At 36.3% G+C, this 16,522-nt stretch overlaps 1 protein-coding gene across 3 annotated transcripts; it reads left to right on the forward strand.

Annotated features, from left to right (window-relative positions):
* Positions 1-12,250, forward strand: LOC123880272. Of its 3 annotated transcripts, XM_045928316.1 has the most exons (9): positions 117-227; positions 5,164-5,281; positions 6,892-7,065; positions 7,380-7,504; positions 8,167-8,358; positions 9,162-9,412; positions 10,449-10,538; positions 11,892-12,010; positions 12,043-12,250. In XM_045928316.1, the coding sequence occupies exons 1-9, from the start codon at positions 186-188 to the stop codon at positions 12,054-12,056; spliced, it is 1,125 nt and encodes a 374-aa protein (XP_045784272.1). In that variant the 5' UTR covers positions 117-185; the 3' UTR covers positions 12,057-12,250. The 3 variants fall into 3 exon arrangements, with proteins under 3 accessions (XP_045784273.1, XP_045784272.1, XP_045784270.1); XM_045928317.1 differs by lacking the exon at positions 117-227 and adding an exon at positions 1-102 and having other exon boundaries at positions 11,892-12,250; XM_045928314.1 differs by having other exon boundaries at positions 11,892-12,250.
* Positions 12,251-16,522: the final 4,272 nt, after the last annotated feature.

Consider the following 16,522-nt stretch of genomic DNA (forward strand, 5'->3'; position numbering starts at 1 on the left):
CGCTGACGTCCTGTCATGCCGGCTGGAAGTAATTGTGAAGTTTCAAAATAAAACATAGATATTTTTCACTCTATCTCACCTACTCCGATTGTATCTTATCTGGTAAGCATCGTCACTCTTCAGTTTACAGACGGCCAGTACCGGTGTGTGAATTTAAACCAAAAAGTGTTAGTTACCAAGTGAAAATGTTTAACAATTTTATAAACTACGCTGGGGTCATCAGTTTGGTAAGTAATCTAATTTAACTTTAAATTTGTAGATCCACTAAATCATCTATATTTGACTAGCTTATTCAAGATGGATTCCATGTTGAATAAGTCCAACTTAGGACCTCCTTGTTTTAGAGGTCAGTTAAAAAAGAATGGATTTATATTTTATTGTATTTTTCTTCATTGTATTTATAATTTATATATAGTCTTGACATGTATTGATTGATTTATTATTTTCTCACAGACCCATGTTCTAGGAGTATAAGTATTTTATGCCCATGTTGGGTTAAGTTTTCTTGTGCCACTTTATCTATAGTTTTTCCGTTAGTACTTTAGTACTAATCTCGCTACATAATGTGTTAATGAAGTTAGGACATGTTATTTCGTTGTTTCCGATGAAATAATATTATTCATGACCAAACCTCACAACGGCTGCAGTTATATTTTTAGAAGTAAAAACCACCACGCCATTTTGTTAAGCATCCTTTGTGTAGTACTTTAGTACCTACCTAATAATTAATTTAGCTAAATACGTGCTAAATAAAGTTAGAAATAAACCCTTATTTCGATTCTCTTGACGTTTGTTTTGTAAAATATTAAGTTCGAGTCTGCATTATACATAAAGTGAAAGGGCCACGTCTACATTCGTTCTAGATATTTTAAACGACCAATTCTTGTATTTAAATATATATAAATCTACCTACGTAATTAGTGTTTGGATAATCATTAGATTTCCAAGTGAATCTAGCTAGATGTCCTCTGAATTCCCGCCATAATTCAGAAATGATAATCAAATCGAAAGATTCTGTCGCGCCCAGGTTCCTACCTTTTTATTATTTTACCTACCCACTTCTTAATAATTATTATATCTAAATGTGTTCTAATAAAGTTAATTAATAGTCGAAGGGTTATTTCGATTTTCGTAATATAATGAGATTGTAGGTTTTTAAAAGCGAAAGTGTCATGCCAAAATATCTATACTAATCTATACTAATAAATAAAATTGGAGTGTCTGTCTGTAATTTCGAAATAACTACCTCATATTAAGCTCATATGGTTATTTGAACGATACCAACACTGAATCACACGTTTTTAAAATTTTTGTCTGTCTGTCTGTCTGTCTGTCTGTCTGTCTGTTTGAAAAGGCTAATCTTGGGAACGGCTGAACCGATTTTGACGGGATTTTCACAGACCAGTAGAGAATTGACCAGGGAGTAACATAGGCTACTTTTTTGACCGACTTTCAAAAAGGGAGTTGTGTTTTTCTACCTATGTACACCGAAATCTCCGAGATTTCTGAACCGATTTGCATCATTTCTTTTTTAATCGATAGAGGAACTTTGCGACATTGTTTCATAAAAAATTTGGAGTCCAACTCCTCAATGCTGATGCTGCAGGGGATCTGACCAATCCACGCGGGCGAAGCTGCGGGCATCAGCTAGTAGTAAATAATTGAGATTTTTCATGATGCCCTTGCGACTTTTGGAAATATGTAATGATTTTCGTATTTCAGAACATAGTACAACTAAAGCTTTGCGAATTTTATTAGTTATACTTTATATTAGGTACAATAAAAGGTATGGCTAATTGAGAAATGTTGAATAGTAGGCTACTATTTAAATAAAATTTAGTGATATTAGCTATGTACTAAAGAAAAATAAAATATTTTAGTTTGGTTTAGAATTTTTAGGGTTCTGTACCTCAAAATGAAACACGGAACTCTTATAGACTCACTTTGTTGTATGTCTGTCTGTCCGTCTGTCCGTCTGTAGTATCACGATCTAGGTCTGGTATGGTTTATGAATATAGATTCTTTAAAAACCGCTCAGTTGCGAGTTTAGTACCCGATAGGTTGAGATGGCAATCGGGGTGGAGACGCCCCGCACACCCGCACAGCCCCCGCGGTAACACGGTGCGGGATAGTGCGGGCACGTGCGGGTGACGTGCCTCATATCCTAATTGCCATCTCGACCTGTCGCGAACTATACAAAAAATAATACTTAAATTATAGTGTTAATAGATATACAATATCGTGTAAAAATATTTCAACTCCATACCCATTACGGGTCATGATATACAGCCTGATGAGTGACGGATGGATAGACGGACGGAAAGTGGAAGGCTTAGTATAGAGTCCTTTGGCAACCTTCGAGTACGGAACCCTGAAAAGTTACGTTTTGATTCCGCATAAATCCGATAAAACTTTGAATGAACTAGAAATCTGGGACGCAAGCAATGCAATGGCCCAAGCAAATCGAATGTTTGTGTGCTATCAGTTTTGTGATACTGATAATAGAGACGCCGCGGACGCTATGATAACCGATTTATCCCGCTCGAGAGTGTTTCCACGGATCATCTCACGACACGATAAAAATACGGTAACGACTCCGAGTAAAATTTTCAGTCTCCAAATTGAATTCGCTACAAAAAACATTGTCATCTAATAATATTACTCAATTTAATAATGTGATGGATACATGTTTTTTTTAATTCGCTTAAGCACATCTGATGGAAAGTGATGACGTGGCCTAAGATGAGATGCGTTTGCTTAGAAGATGCCTTAACCCATTATAGCCTGAATTATTTTAAGGTCTCAGAATTGAGTTTTTCATTGATATGTTATTATTATGGACCCTATTAGTCAGATCTAATCATCAGAATTTTGGTGCAAGTCTTACTTCTGGAAATAACCATGGATGCTGAATGGCACCGCTAGGCTCCTACCGTGTCTTTTCAAAAGTCTCATAAATTTCTTATAACTGATTATTACCAAAATACTCTACCACAATTTGATAAGAATTATTAAGGCATTAACTCTTTTATAGTTCAAGGTTCAAAATTGATTAAAAGATCCAATATATACATGAACATTTACATATATTTCCATAAAATTACATATTATTTTGTAGGAAGCTTGTAGGTTGCAGGGTGCACAGAGCCCCACGATGCATTTATTGCACTGTAGTCTAGTCTGACTGTGACAATACTGTAACCCACACTTGCGACATGACTCGCTGGGTACCAATAAATGATTTCTGCTGTCATAACATATGCTGTCAGACCCGATTGCCAGTATTTTTTGATGTTTTTGCTTGGTGTTTGAAGCTGATAGACGGCCACCACCTCGTGGCGTATTTTTGAACTGAATAGGTATGAACAGATGTAGAGCCTAGCACATCTAGCATTGAGCTGCCGAGCAGTGGGATTATTTATGAAACCACCCTCATCTTTGTCAGATAGGATTATAGGGTTTGGAGCTTCAATTTATAGCAATTGAGGCTTGAGTTCATCGTCTTCTTCTAGTATAGCAAGTGCCTCATGTAATGTACAATCTCTATTGAAACAAAAAAGCCATTACATAAGGAATAACCAAAGAAAAGACATAAATTAGATTTTTAGCATACATAATAAAAAGACAACATAATGACCTAGTGGTGCCGTACGGCATCCATATCTTTTAACATGCCATAATCCAATGAAACAAAATACGACAGTTTTATGATATGAACAAGTCAATGCAAGGTTTGGCATCAAGTGTAAATGCATAAAAGTATTACATTACTCAAAATAAAAAAAATATGATCCCCTTACTTGAATGTTGCATCCATTATTGGCAGCAATTTCATATCACTGATTTACAGGTGCTCGTGCAGGTCACAAAAAGCTTATGGGACAAAACAAAGTAAATGGAGTAATAACTATGTCCCTCTAGCATGGCATTGACAACAAACCACTTGACTTCACCTCTTATTACAAGGACAGGGCCCGACAATTTAAACATATGAAATTGGGTGCCATATGGCACCGCTAGGCTATAATGGGTTAATAAAGATACCGGATTGTACGTGATAGTAGAGATCGTGGAAAAGTATTTCAAACCTTAGCTATGCGTACGAGGAATGATATCGCAAAACGCTCCGTGAATGTCGACGACATGAGGTTGGAAACTCGCCCGATTCGACGTCTTGTGGTACGATGGTAAAACCAATCTTGTCATTTCTATGATGTCTTATCAGAGGGCGCCGGCTTTTAGAATATCCCGTGGGTGCTCATGTGTTTTATGTCTCATTTGAAATATCTGGCGAAATGTGAGAAGAAAAATACATACAATCAAGCGTTTAAGCGGTTTATTATATAGTAAAAAATAAAAATTATAGTTATTATATAATAAAAAACCATCATAATAACAAATTGGTAAGGTAGGTAGGTACATAATACCTAATCTAGTGGGTAGGTAAAAAAATGTGCAGCTCGACGTGCAACATCGTGAACATCGCTGCCCGCGAAACCGGTCGCAGTGATCCATAGTTAATTATCACACACTATACAGGTTGCTATTAGTTATACTTTATTATTATTAGGTACAATGAAAGGTATGGCTAATTGAGAAATGTTGAATACTTAGTAGGCTACTATTTAAATAAAATTTAGTGGTATTAGGTATACGTATAGGAAAAATAAAATATTTTTGTTTAGAGTTTTTAGGGTTCCGTACCTCAAAAGGAAAAATGGACCCCTTATAGGATCACTTTATTGTATGTCTGTCTGTCTGTCCGTCCGTCCGTCCGTCCGTCCGTCCGTTCGTCCGTTCGTCGGTCCGTCGGTCCGTCGGTCCGTCGGTCGGTCGGTCGCTCATCCGGCCGGTCGGTCGGTCTGTCGGTCAGTCGGTCGGTCGGTCGGTCGGTCGGTCGGTCGGTCCGTCGGTCCGTCGGTCTGTCCGTCTGTCCGTCTGACCATCTGTTGTGTCTGTCAAGAAAACCTATAGGGAACTCTTTGGTTTTCCGATATTGTTAAAAAATAGCCCATCTGTTAATCCACATTTCAGATCTAAATTTCAGTCGAATCCGTCCAGTAGTTTAGGAGTAACAAACATACACACACACATACATACACACAAACTTACGCCTTTATAATATTTAGTGTGATTTGCTATAATCTAGTTATTTTTTTCCAGTTACAAGCTGTTGTGCAGATAATTTTCAACAGCATGTCGATCGCACAGTACTTCTGTGCAATCGATTTCCTGAGCAATAATGGACCATCAGTGTTACTAAAGATACTTTACTATATAAGTAAGTACTTTTTTTTTTAATTATTCAGATGCAAGTTAGCTCTTGACGGCAATCTCAAAATAAATAGAAATACATCTTTATTGCTAATTTGGGTTACTTCAGTAGAGGTACTATTTAGGTTCTACCAAATTCTACCTTACGGCATGCAATAATACAATAAAACTATATGTATACTAGTCATACTAGTCTAGTAATTAAATTCTCTAGTAATGAAATAAATATGTTAAATATAAACATTTCCTAACCCTTAAAATTTAATTAATCTCCAACAGAATAGAATAGGCGGATTATTATTAACCAGTCAGTTATCTTATTTTAAAATTGAAATTAAATCTTTTTTATTATAGAAGCAGGCGTTATATTTTTGCGGAAGTCCATGATATACAAGGAACCAAAAGCTTAATTTGCTATAATCCGCCAAACCAACGAAATCTGTATCAGCACCATACAAATTCCAACACCACTCGACGCGCGTTTCGCCTCGACACCGGAGCATCCTCAAAAGATGTAGACCTTACAATGTCTAATTGCAAAGATATTAATTAGACATTTTAAGGTCTATATCTCTTGAGGATGCCCCGGTGTCGGGGCGAAACGCGCGTCGAGTGGTGTTAAAATTTGTATGGTGCTGCGTACCATACAAATTTCGTTGGTTTGGCGGATTATCGCAAATTAAGCTTTTGGTTCCTTGTATTAAATCTTTTGACAACTTTTGCCACCAGTCTTTAGCTAACATTATAAAGACGAAAGATTTGTCTGTTTATTTGTTTTTAATCTCATCCATCCATCAGCCTGTAAGCGTCCACTGCTGGACATAGGCCTTTCCAAGAGCGCGCCACCAAACACGGTCCTCCGCCTTCCTCATCCACCCGCTCCCCGCCACCTTCTTCAGGTCATCGGTCCAGCGGTCAGGAGGTAGTCCCACATTGCGCTTGCCCGTACGCGGTCTCCACTCCAGAACACGTCTGCCCCATCGACCGTCGGTTCTGCGACAGACATGGCCTGCCCATTGCCACTTCAGCTTGCTAATCCTTTGAGCTATGTCGGTCGCTTTTGTTCTCCTGCGAATTTCCTCGTTCCGGATTTTATCCCTGAGAGTAATACCCAACATAGCTCGCTCCATAGCGCGCTGAGCGACTTTTAGTTTGTGGACGAGGCCAACTGACTGTTTTTAATCTATAAACTGCCAATCCGCACTAGGCAAGCGTGGTGGACTATGGTTAAACCCTTCTCATTCTAAGAGCCCCGTGGTTAGTAGTGAAACTGTGATGTGTTGATAGGATGATCTATAAAATCAGCAACTACTGAAGCGATTAAATTAATGATTCTTTTACCATCTATTTATTTATTTATATTTACTAAACTTAAAAAATATACAGGGCATTTTTGTTACATTCAATTCCACAAAAACTAATGAAGAAGAATGAAAGCTACTTTATCTAGAAGTAACATAAGCTTGCTTATTTACCGATTTCGATTTTCCCCCAAAATTTCACCTTTAAACTTTAATCTTGGAGATATGAATACCAACTTGTGCAACCGATTTCGCTTTCATCAGCCGTCAAGGTTTAACCCTGCCATGGAACTGATGGATTTTCTTTTTCTTTTAGATCCTGACTCTTGTGGAAGTTCTGTAAACATTGGAAATTTGATTGAGGGTATTCCGAATCTAGCATTTGTACTGTTCCGGAATGAGCCAGTTACGTCGACGCGCACCTATATCATCAGCATAATCAGCTTGGTTCTGGGCGTTATATGGGCTATGACCTGTTGCCTGATGCTAGGTAAGGAAATGACAGTTACATTATATTTTAACTCATAGATTTAACCGCGATTAATAGCCTCATCGGGTGACAGAAGGGCTGGATGGAAATGTATATATATTCTATCAACTCCGAGCAAGGCAAACCGCTGACGTTACGGAGTTGATATAGTGAGCGTATGCCCATAGAAAGGCATAAGGGTGGCTGCAGAGTGGCTGCCACTCTGCAGCCACCCTTAATGACCAATGAGCTATGACCTTTATGCTACCCCTGATACATTTGTCTCATTTTCTGAAGGTTTCTTCTACAGTGTGTGACATGTTATTTTGTTTCAGCTGGTAGGACTCGCAACCTGTATCCAAGGGCATTACGTTGGCCTTGGATTACGGTAACAGTGTGCGTTTGCGCTGTCGACGTCATAGCTTCGGTAACTTATGCAAATGATAGTTTTCATACAAAGGTAAGGCCACAGACATTTTTTAAATATCATAACGGTAGTCTAAGGGTCGCAGAACCGATGGCCGCTGGGGCAGACGAGTTCTGCAGTGGAGAGCGCGTACCAGCACGCACCGAGCCCAACCCGCTGGACTGACAACTTCAAATGCAATTTGCAAGAAATGTTCTTAACAATCATAAATTGTTATCATGAATATTAAATACAATTTTTTTTACACGGCACCAAGTTGGTAATATCCTCGGAGGGGCAGTCCCCCTTAATTTTTCTCCCTGTATATAAATTGTTTAATTTTTTTAAGTGTGTGTAATAAAGAGTAGCGGTGATAGCCTAGTGCTTAAGACGTCGATCTTCAAGTCGAGAGGTCAGGGGTTTGACTCTAAACTTTTCGGAGTTATATGCATTTAAAGTAACTAAAATATCACTTACTTTGATGAAGGAAAATATCGAGAGGAAACCTGCATGCTGAAGAGTTCCCTATAACGTACTCAAAGGTGTGCAAATCTGATAATCCGCATTTGGCCAGCTTGGTAGACTGTGACTTAAACTCTCTCTTCTCATTCTGAGAGGAGACCCGGGCTCAGCTGTGGGCCGGCGATGGGTTGATCATGATAATGATGGTGATGAATTTAAAGAGAATGTATCTTATATTGTGGTTTTCCTTTCAGTCACTGGGGGATATGATAGTGTACATCGGGGCAACTGCGAGCGGCATCGGCGGGGCGACTGTAAGCACATCCAGCACTGCGTGGGTTATGTTCCTGGTGTACTCGCGATGCGTGGTGATGTTCGCCATAAATGTCGCTCTCATGGTGCTAGTAGTAATGGCCCCTAATGAAATTGAGAGCCTAATGAAAGAGGTAGGTACTCAAAAAGACGTATATTTTTTAGGGGTACGTACCTCAAAAGAAAAAACCGACCAAGTGCTAGTCCGACTCGCGCACCGAGGGTTTCGTACTCGGGTAATTTTTCCGACATTTTGCGCGATAAATCAAAAACTATAAAGCATAAAAATAAATCTGTTTTAAAATATACAAGTAAAGCCCCTTCATATGATATCCAACTTGGTATACTTATCTTACTTTGAAATTGAAACACATTAAAATTTTTTAATGATGTAACCACAAATTCGCAGTTTTCGGATTTAATTCCTTTACTTGTGTTATAAGACCAAAATTAAGACCTTGAAAATTTCGACCTAGAATGATAAAAGTCTTTGTTCTTGACAGACACGATAGACGGACAGACAGACAGACAACAAAGTGATCCCATAAGGGTTCCATTTTTCCTTTTGAGGTACAGAACCCTAAAAACGAAACCCTTATAGGATCACTTTGTTGTCTGTTTGTCTGTCAAGAAAACCTACAGTGTACCTATTTCCCGTTGACTAGAATCATGAAATTTGGCAGGTAGATAGGTCTTATAGCACAAGTAAAGGAAAACATCCAAAAATCGTGAATTTGTGGTTACATCACAAAAAACCATCGAAAGAAAACCTGCATTCCAGAGAGTTCTCCATAATGTTCTCAAAGGTGTGGAGAGTGTGCCAATCTGCATTTGGCCCGCGCAGCGTGGTGGACTATTGCCAAACCTTTCTCATTCTAAGAGGAGACCCGTGCTCAGTAGTGAGCTGGCGATGGTTGATGGTGATGATATCTTACAGGTTGCCTCGCCGCGGCCTGAAACTTATTTCATTCCGGTACCGCCACCTTTGCCGCGTGTAACAAATTCGATGTACAGAATACCAGACGATGTTTCTATCGGCTCAACTGTGTCGAAACATATACCAAGAGCAAGTTTGAGTCAAGCCTACCAGAGGATGAAAAAGACACTGTTAGCTCCGATAAGCGTGGATAAGTCCAGACAGAAGCATGAAATCGCTATGGAACTGGCCCAATACAACTTAGAAACTAGGTAAGTAAAACATGTATTATTCCTACTCACATATCGCACCTGACAGATTTAGGGTTACAAGTGGGCTTAAATGATGATGACTAATAAAAGTTATCATCTATCTTTTATTTAAACTTGTAGGTAGCTATGATTATGTCAGGTAAGGCCTAAATGTTAAATTACTTAACAATTAAAATCAAGCAAAGCAACTACTGTATTATTTTGTAAAGTAAGAATCCTAGACTGGTTTCTAAAATAGAATAAATTAATAACCTAACCCATAGGTACTTTTATTTCAATAGATAAAAGTAATTGATTATAAAAAGAGGGTAGGTAGTAAACACATAAGTAAAACAAACCAAGCTGAATAATAATAATAATTAATCGTTTATTCAAAGATCTTTCATACTTTAATCTGTATAGATCTATTTATTTAAAAATGAATCTACCGCCCGTTTCGCAAAGGTGTTTAGTAGTGGAGAAGAAAGGGCAAAGAAACTCCACGACACACGTCTTTTAAAAACCATTACAACATACAATAAATAGTAGATATTTGTTAATTATATTAATTATAATAAAATAAGAAGGGAAGTGACTTTGCTTTCATCATTAAATAGATGATTCAAAAAAGTTTTAACAGGGCTCTCTCCGTCACTCGTTTCATACAATCGTAGTTCCAATTTCATTTGAATATTAAGCAACCAAAGTCCATGAAATTTTGCAGACATATTCTAGAAACTAATATCTGTGTCTGTGGTGTTTTAGATTTTTCTAAAAATATGTAGTTTTAAAATTACAGGGGCTCAAGATTTGTATGTAAATTTTTAAGACCGCGTAACTTTGAAACCGAATATTTTAACAGAAATCTGGAAAATCACAGGCATAGATATTAGTTTCTAGAATATGTCTGCAAAATTTCATGGACATAGGTTGCTTAATATTTAAATGAAATTGGAACTACGATTGTATGAAGCGAATGACGGAGAGAGCCCTATTAACTGGTCACTGCACAAGATAATAACTAGTTGTGCTAATACGTACACATTACTCGTGACAGGGCAGACCATCAGCTGAAAAAGAGATCTGAACACTTAGTAGAAGTTGAACTCCACCATACAAATCCTCGCGTTGAGCACAAATCAGACAGGTGAGCTAAAAATGTGTTATACCTATTAGTATATTTATATTGTAAAGCATACGTTGAAGTATCTGTCTATCTAATTAGGTATTGACCTACTGTACTTCGTAGATACATTTCAAGCGTTATACTGAGGCTGAAATCTATAGAGCGTATACCTTGACTTTGCTCAGACTTAAGAGGGCTCTCTCCGTCACTCGTTTCATGCAATCGTAGTTCCAATTTCATTTGAATATTAAGCAACCAAAGTCCATGAAATTTTGCAGACATATTCTAAAAACTAATATCTATGTCTGTGGTTTTCCAGGTTTCTGTTAAAATATTCGGTTTTAAAGTTACGCGGTCTTAAAAATTTTCATACAAATCTTGAGCCCCTGTAATTTTAAAACTACATATTTTTAGAAAAATCTAAAACACCACAGACACAGATATTAGTTTCTAGAATATGTCTGCAAAATTTCATGAACTTTGGTTGCTTAATATTCAAATGAAATTGGAACTACGATTGTATGAAACAAGTGACGGAGAGAGCCCTTTTAAGTCAATGTTAAAATGAGACAAATCGATGTGAGCGTTATAACGTTGTCTCATTTTGACAGTGTTTTAAGTATGAGCAAAATCAAAGTGCAAAAATCAAATCACAATCATTTATTCAAAATAGGTACTATAGGCCAGTCATTAAAGCCAAAACCCGAAAGTAATTAGTAACTTGATAAAATTTTAGGAGTTTTTTAAAGAAGGTAAAATAACTTACCGTGTGATTTTGCAGCATTGTGGGGTGTAAGAAAAGGGTTGAAAAGGGGTGAAAAGGGTTTTTTGTTAATAACATTGCCAAAAAAATTAGTAACACGCTGCAAATTTATAATGAGGGTGTTCTTACCCTTGTTTGTTTGTTGTATCCTTTTCGTACACCCCACAACGCTGCAAAATCACACGGTAAGTTATTTTACCTTCTTTAAAAACCCCCTAAAATTTTATCCTAATTACGTTCGGGTTTTGGCTTTAATGACTGGACTACTATTGTAGTACACCTTGTTTGTCCGATTTGTTAGATTTCGAAGATGATAATAATAATAGTGGTGATAATTAAACGTAAACTTAAAATAAAGCTACGAGTTTTCCAAACACGCCCAAGTCTGAGAAGAGCCAACAACAAAATCAACCGGGTATTCTTTTTTTTTACTAGATCACCATTTTACAAAATCTTTTATACTTATATTAGAACTATCAAACTTTCTCTAGATCTTAGCCTTAGTGCTTACAGACGAGCGGCTTTTGTCGACTTTTGGCGGCTAATGTTGTAGTTTATTACCCTTACTATTACCAGCGAATTTTAAAATGTCATTGTAACTGGTTTTTTAGTCCGCAAAACAACCCAGTCGAGCTGCAACCCTGGTCGTACACCACCACAGAACCGTTCCACAAGCGTGGTTTTCTACCGCATCTGGATATAGCTGGAAATCATCCTTGTAATAGAGTTCGTAGTATGCTATCCGTAGATTATGAATGAAAGGAAGAATTCAATAAATCAATTAATAGGAATAGGTAGATTATTAAAAGTATACATTCTAATATTTATGTCAAATTCTTTCTGTATCTTTGTGTGTTAGATTTTCGTGGCCCATACGTTTAACTGCGTTTAACCAATTTTGATGAAATCCGACTGACGAAATTTGGTACAGAGGTAGGTAGGCTCGCATCCCGGGGAAGAACATAGGATGCTTTTATCATGGAAAATCAAATATTTCCCATGGAATTAAAAAAACCAAATCCTCAATACAGGGAGAGCCAGTGCGTGCCAGACCTTCGTTATTTTAAAAATCTTATATAGTCAAATCGTAGTCTATTTTTTTTTAAATATTTTCTTCAGAATTGTAAACTATTAGAAATCACGATATGTATTGCCAGACACTTAGGCAGTAATCTATAGAGCGCACTTTGACTTTGCTCAGACTTAAGACACTGTTAAAACGAGACAGCGTTATACGGCTGCCATGAATCTGTCTCGTTTTAACTGAAACTTAAGTCTATACAAAGTCAAAGTGCGCTCTATAGATCTCAGCCTTAGTACCGTCAGAGTGAATTAGAGTGAAAGAACTCTCGGTTTTATTCTCAATCGACGATATGACGAATATTAGGCTATGGTGCAATTCTATGGTGACGTAAAATCTTAGAAAAATAGGGCTACATTATGGCTACCTGCGTCAAATGTACTAACATGTGTTTTAAAACTTGCTCATTTATAATAGACCAATTAATATTTTAGAGGATCACATAATATTCTACCTTAAGCGAATAATATTATTATAATTAACAATTAAATTAATTAATAATATTAATCAATTAATAAATAATATTTTAATTCATTAATAAATAATGATACATAATATTAATATTAATTATCTTTAATATTAATTATTAATATTATTATTATAATTTTATTGTACTAAATTATTTACAAGCCCGCGACTTCGTCAGCATGGACTATACAAACAAACATCTATTTTACCCCTAGCTGGAGACTGACTTGTAACATTTTGGTGTAATGTATCGAGTTTAAACCAATGACTAACTTGTAAAGTTAGTTTATAATGTATCATTCGCGGCCGCAGTACCGCGTGCTCCACTCGACTGCCGATTTTTTCGCTAATTCCCTTTGAGTGTTACATTATAAGTCAGTGAAGGTCGCGTCACGTCATTTTGAGTAAAAAATTGAGCACACTTGAGCCAAGGAGCACCAATGATACATTACAAATACATGCTATAAGTCAGTCTGTGTCGCTGTGTAATACGATCGCTTCGAATGGGATACATGGCAAATAAACGTACAAGTCGGCTTCAGCAAGCTTTAGAGGGTTGAATTTTCAAAAATCCTTTATTAGCAAATGTCTACGTAATGATAGCTATCTGCATGCTTTTAAGTCTGATCTCTCCAGTGGTTTGAGTTGTGCTTTGATAGATCAGCCAGTCAGTCAGCTTTTCCTTATAATATATTATGAATGTTATTTTTTTTTAATAATAATTTACTAAAATTAAAACTCAAATTTAACACAAATTAAATTTTCATTAAAATTCATTTTCCATTAAAATTAATTCGCTAATATACTAACATTTATTAATACCTATATCTAACATATTTATTTCGTATTTTTTTAGTATCTTTTAATTCTTTTTCAGTCTTTTGTAAACATTCTATTAAGTATTTTTATATTTTGTTATTTTATTGTAAATTTTAATAAATATACTTCCAAATAAATTATATATAATATAAAAGGAAAAGCTGACTAATCAACGCTCAGCTTAAGCCATTGGACGGATTGAGCTGTCTGGCCTGCATATAGCTATTATGACGTAGGCATCCGCAAAGAAAGGATTTTTGAAAATTCGACCCCTAAAGCTGGAGACTGACTTGTACCATTTGCCTGCCATGAACCATTCGAGGCGATCGTACTACACAGCGACACAGACTGAGTTGTAGCGTATGTATGTAATGTATCAATGGTGCTCTTGGCTCAAGTGTGCTAAATATTTTACTCAAAATGACGTGATACGAACTGGACTGGCTTGTAATTGTAACACTCAAAGGGAATTCGCGATAAAACGCGAGTGGAGCACGCTGCGCTCTTGCTCCGAACGATACATTATTTTACTTTACAAGTCAATCATTCGTTTAAGTTGATACATTACACCAAAATGTAACAAGTCAGTCTCCAGCTAGGAGGTAAAATAGGGGGCTAGTTGTAGTATAATAAAAATACTAAATAGTTAAGCAAATCTTGCTATGCATTTTGTCCTACAAAACACATTGAACACACGATTTCCCTCTCTTGGTTTGGACGCGTTCTAACACTAATATTTGTTTTAAAAAAAAGATAGAAACAGATACAGTATATTAATTGTTATTTCATTGTAAATAATTGATTATTATTGTCTGTCAATCTGTGTGTGATCTGCTTATACAAGAATTACGCCTCCAAACTAAGAAAGGCAAGTCTTGTCCGCCCTATAAATGCGACTAGCTAAAAATATATTTTGATTCAATTTATCTTTAATTTGATATTTTCAATGAATTTAAATTAATTAGGTAAGTATATTTCAATGAACAAAAAAATTGGTCTTTAGCCTTGGAACACAGGATTTCCCTTTCCGCGTTGGACGCGTTATAACATGATTATTTTGAAAAAAGATTTGAAAGGCTGGCAACGCATTGGCGGTTCCTCTAGTCCTACTGCAAACGTTCATGGGCGGCGATAATCACTTAACCTCTGATGCTCGTTAAAAAACAGATAGTTTACTAGATAGGTTTGATTAAATTATTAGTGTCTAACAATCTATCTGTGATGTGCCGATACAAGTATACGGGTCAACACTAAGAAAGGGAAATCTGGTCCACCCTATAAATGTTACTAGCTACAAATAGATTTGATTCAATATATTTTTAACAAAATATTTTTAATGAATTTTGTCCTACAAAAGCCATTGAACACACGATTTCCCTTTCTTAGTTTGGACGCGTTATAACATTACTTGATGATGCCCGCGACTCCATCCGCATGGATTTAGGTTTTTAAAAATCCCGTGGGGCCTCTTTGATTTTCCGGGATAAAAAGTAGCCTATGTCCTATCCCCGGGATGGAAGCCTACGAATTGAACGACAAATTGAAAACCTAACCTTTTAAAATTTGATTAAAAAGAAAAAACCTACTTCAATAACCACAAACACTAAAAATTTAAAAATAATTATGATAATTTATTACCCAATATAAGGCTCCAGAAAAGAACTACGTCAACACCTATATTCGTTAATAAATTACCTAATTTGTTTATTATTTTTAGTGTTTGTGGTTATTCAAGTCGCTTTTATATTTAATTTTTTTATACGTCATCGATAATTACTAATTAGTTAAAATTAATTTATTATTTTATTTTTGATGTTTTTATAATGCAGGTAGGTGGTATTTGTTTCTTAATTTGTTTCTTAATTGTAATGTATAAGTAATTACTTTCGTACTTCGTAGTGAACAGAAGCAACGACAAGTATAATTTATTGTAAGTGTATTTTCTATAGATAAATAAATATCAAATAAATAAATAATCTTTTAATTCAGACCATCTATATATATATCCTCAAAAGGAAAAACGGACCCCTTATAGGATCTCTTTGTTGTCTGTCTGTCTGTCCCTCCGTCCGTCCGTCCGTCCGTCGTGTCTGTCAAGAAAACCTATAGCCATAAAATTTGGCAGGTAGCTAGGTCTTATAGCACAAGTAAAGGAAAAAATCCAAAAACCGTGAATTTTTTGTTACAAAATTAATGATGTAACCACATATTCACGGTTTTCGGATTTATTCCTTTACTTGTGCTATAAGACCTACCTACCTGCCAAATTTCATGATTCTAGGTCAACGCGAAGTACCCTATAGGTTTTCTTGACAGACACGACGGACATACAGACAGACAACAAAGTGATCCTATAAGGGTTCCGTTTTTCCTTTTGAGGTACGGAACCCTAAAAGTCGCTTAAACAATGTATGGTGGAATCGTTTCTCTTAAAAAGTTATCAAGAAATGTCCGCGAAAGCATAAAGCTTTAGCTTAGTTTAGACCAAAATTGCCCTTTGTATCTTGTTTGTATCATTTAATTTAGAATAATATCAGTACAAAATAATATTCTTTTTATACCTACTTGTAATAAATAAATCGTTAAATATTTAATTATATCTTTTATTTTCTTTCTATCTCCTACAATATTTCATGATCAACGCATTGCCGGCCCACTACTGAGCACGGGTCTCTTCTCAGAGTGAAAAGGATTTAGGCCATAGTCTGCCACGCTGGCCCAATGCGGATTGGCAAACTTCACACGTCGTTGAGTAGGTACATGGGGAACTCTCAGGCATGCAGGTTTTCTCACTATGTTTTCCTTCGCCGTTATAAAGCAAGTGATATTTATTTGCTTAAAACCAGCTTAAAACGCACATAACTGAAAAATTAG

This window comes from Maniola jurtina, chromosome Z (assembly GCF_905333055.1).
Source record: "Maniola jurtina chromosome Z, ilManJurt1.1, whole genome shotgun sequence".
NCBI lineage: Eukaryota > Metazoa > Arthropoda > Insecta > Lepidoptera > Nymphalidae > Maniola > Maniola jurtina.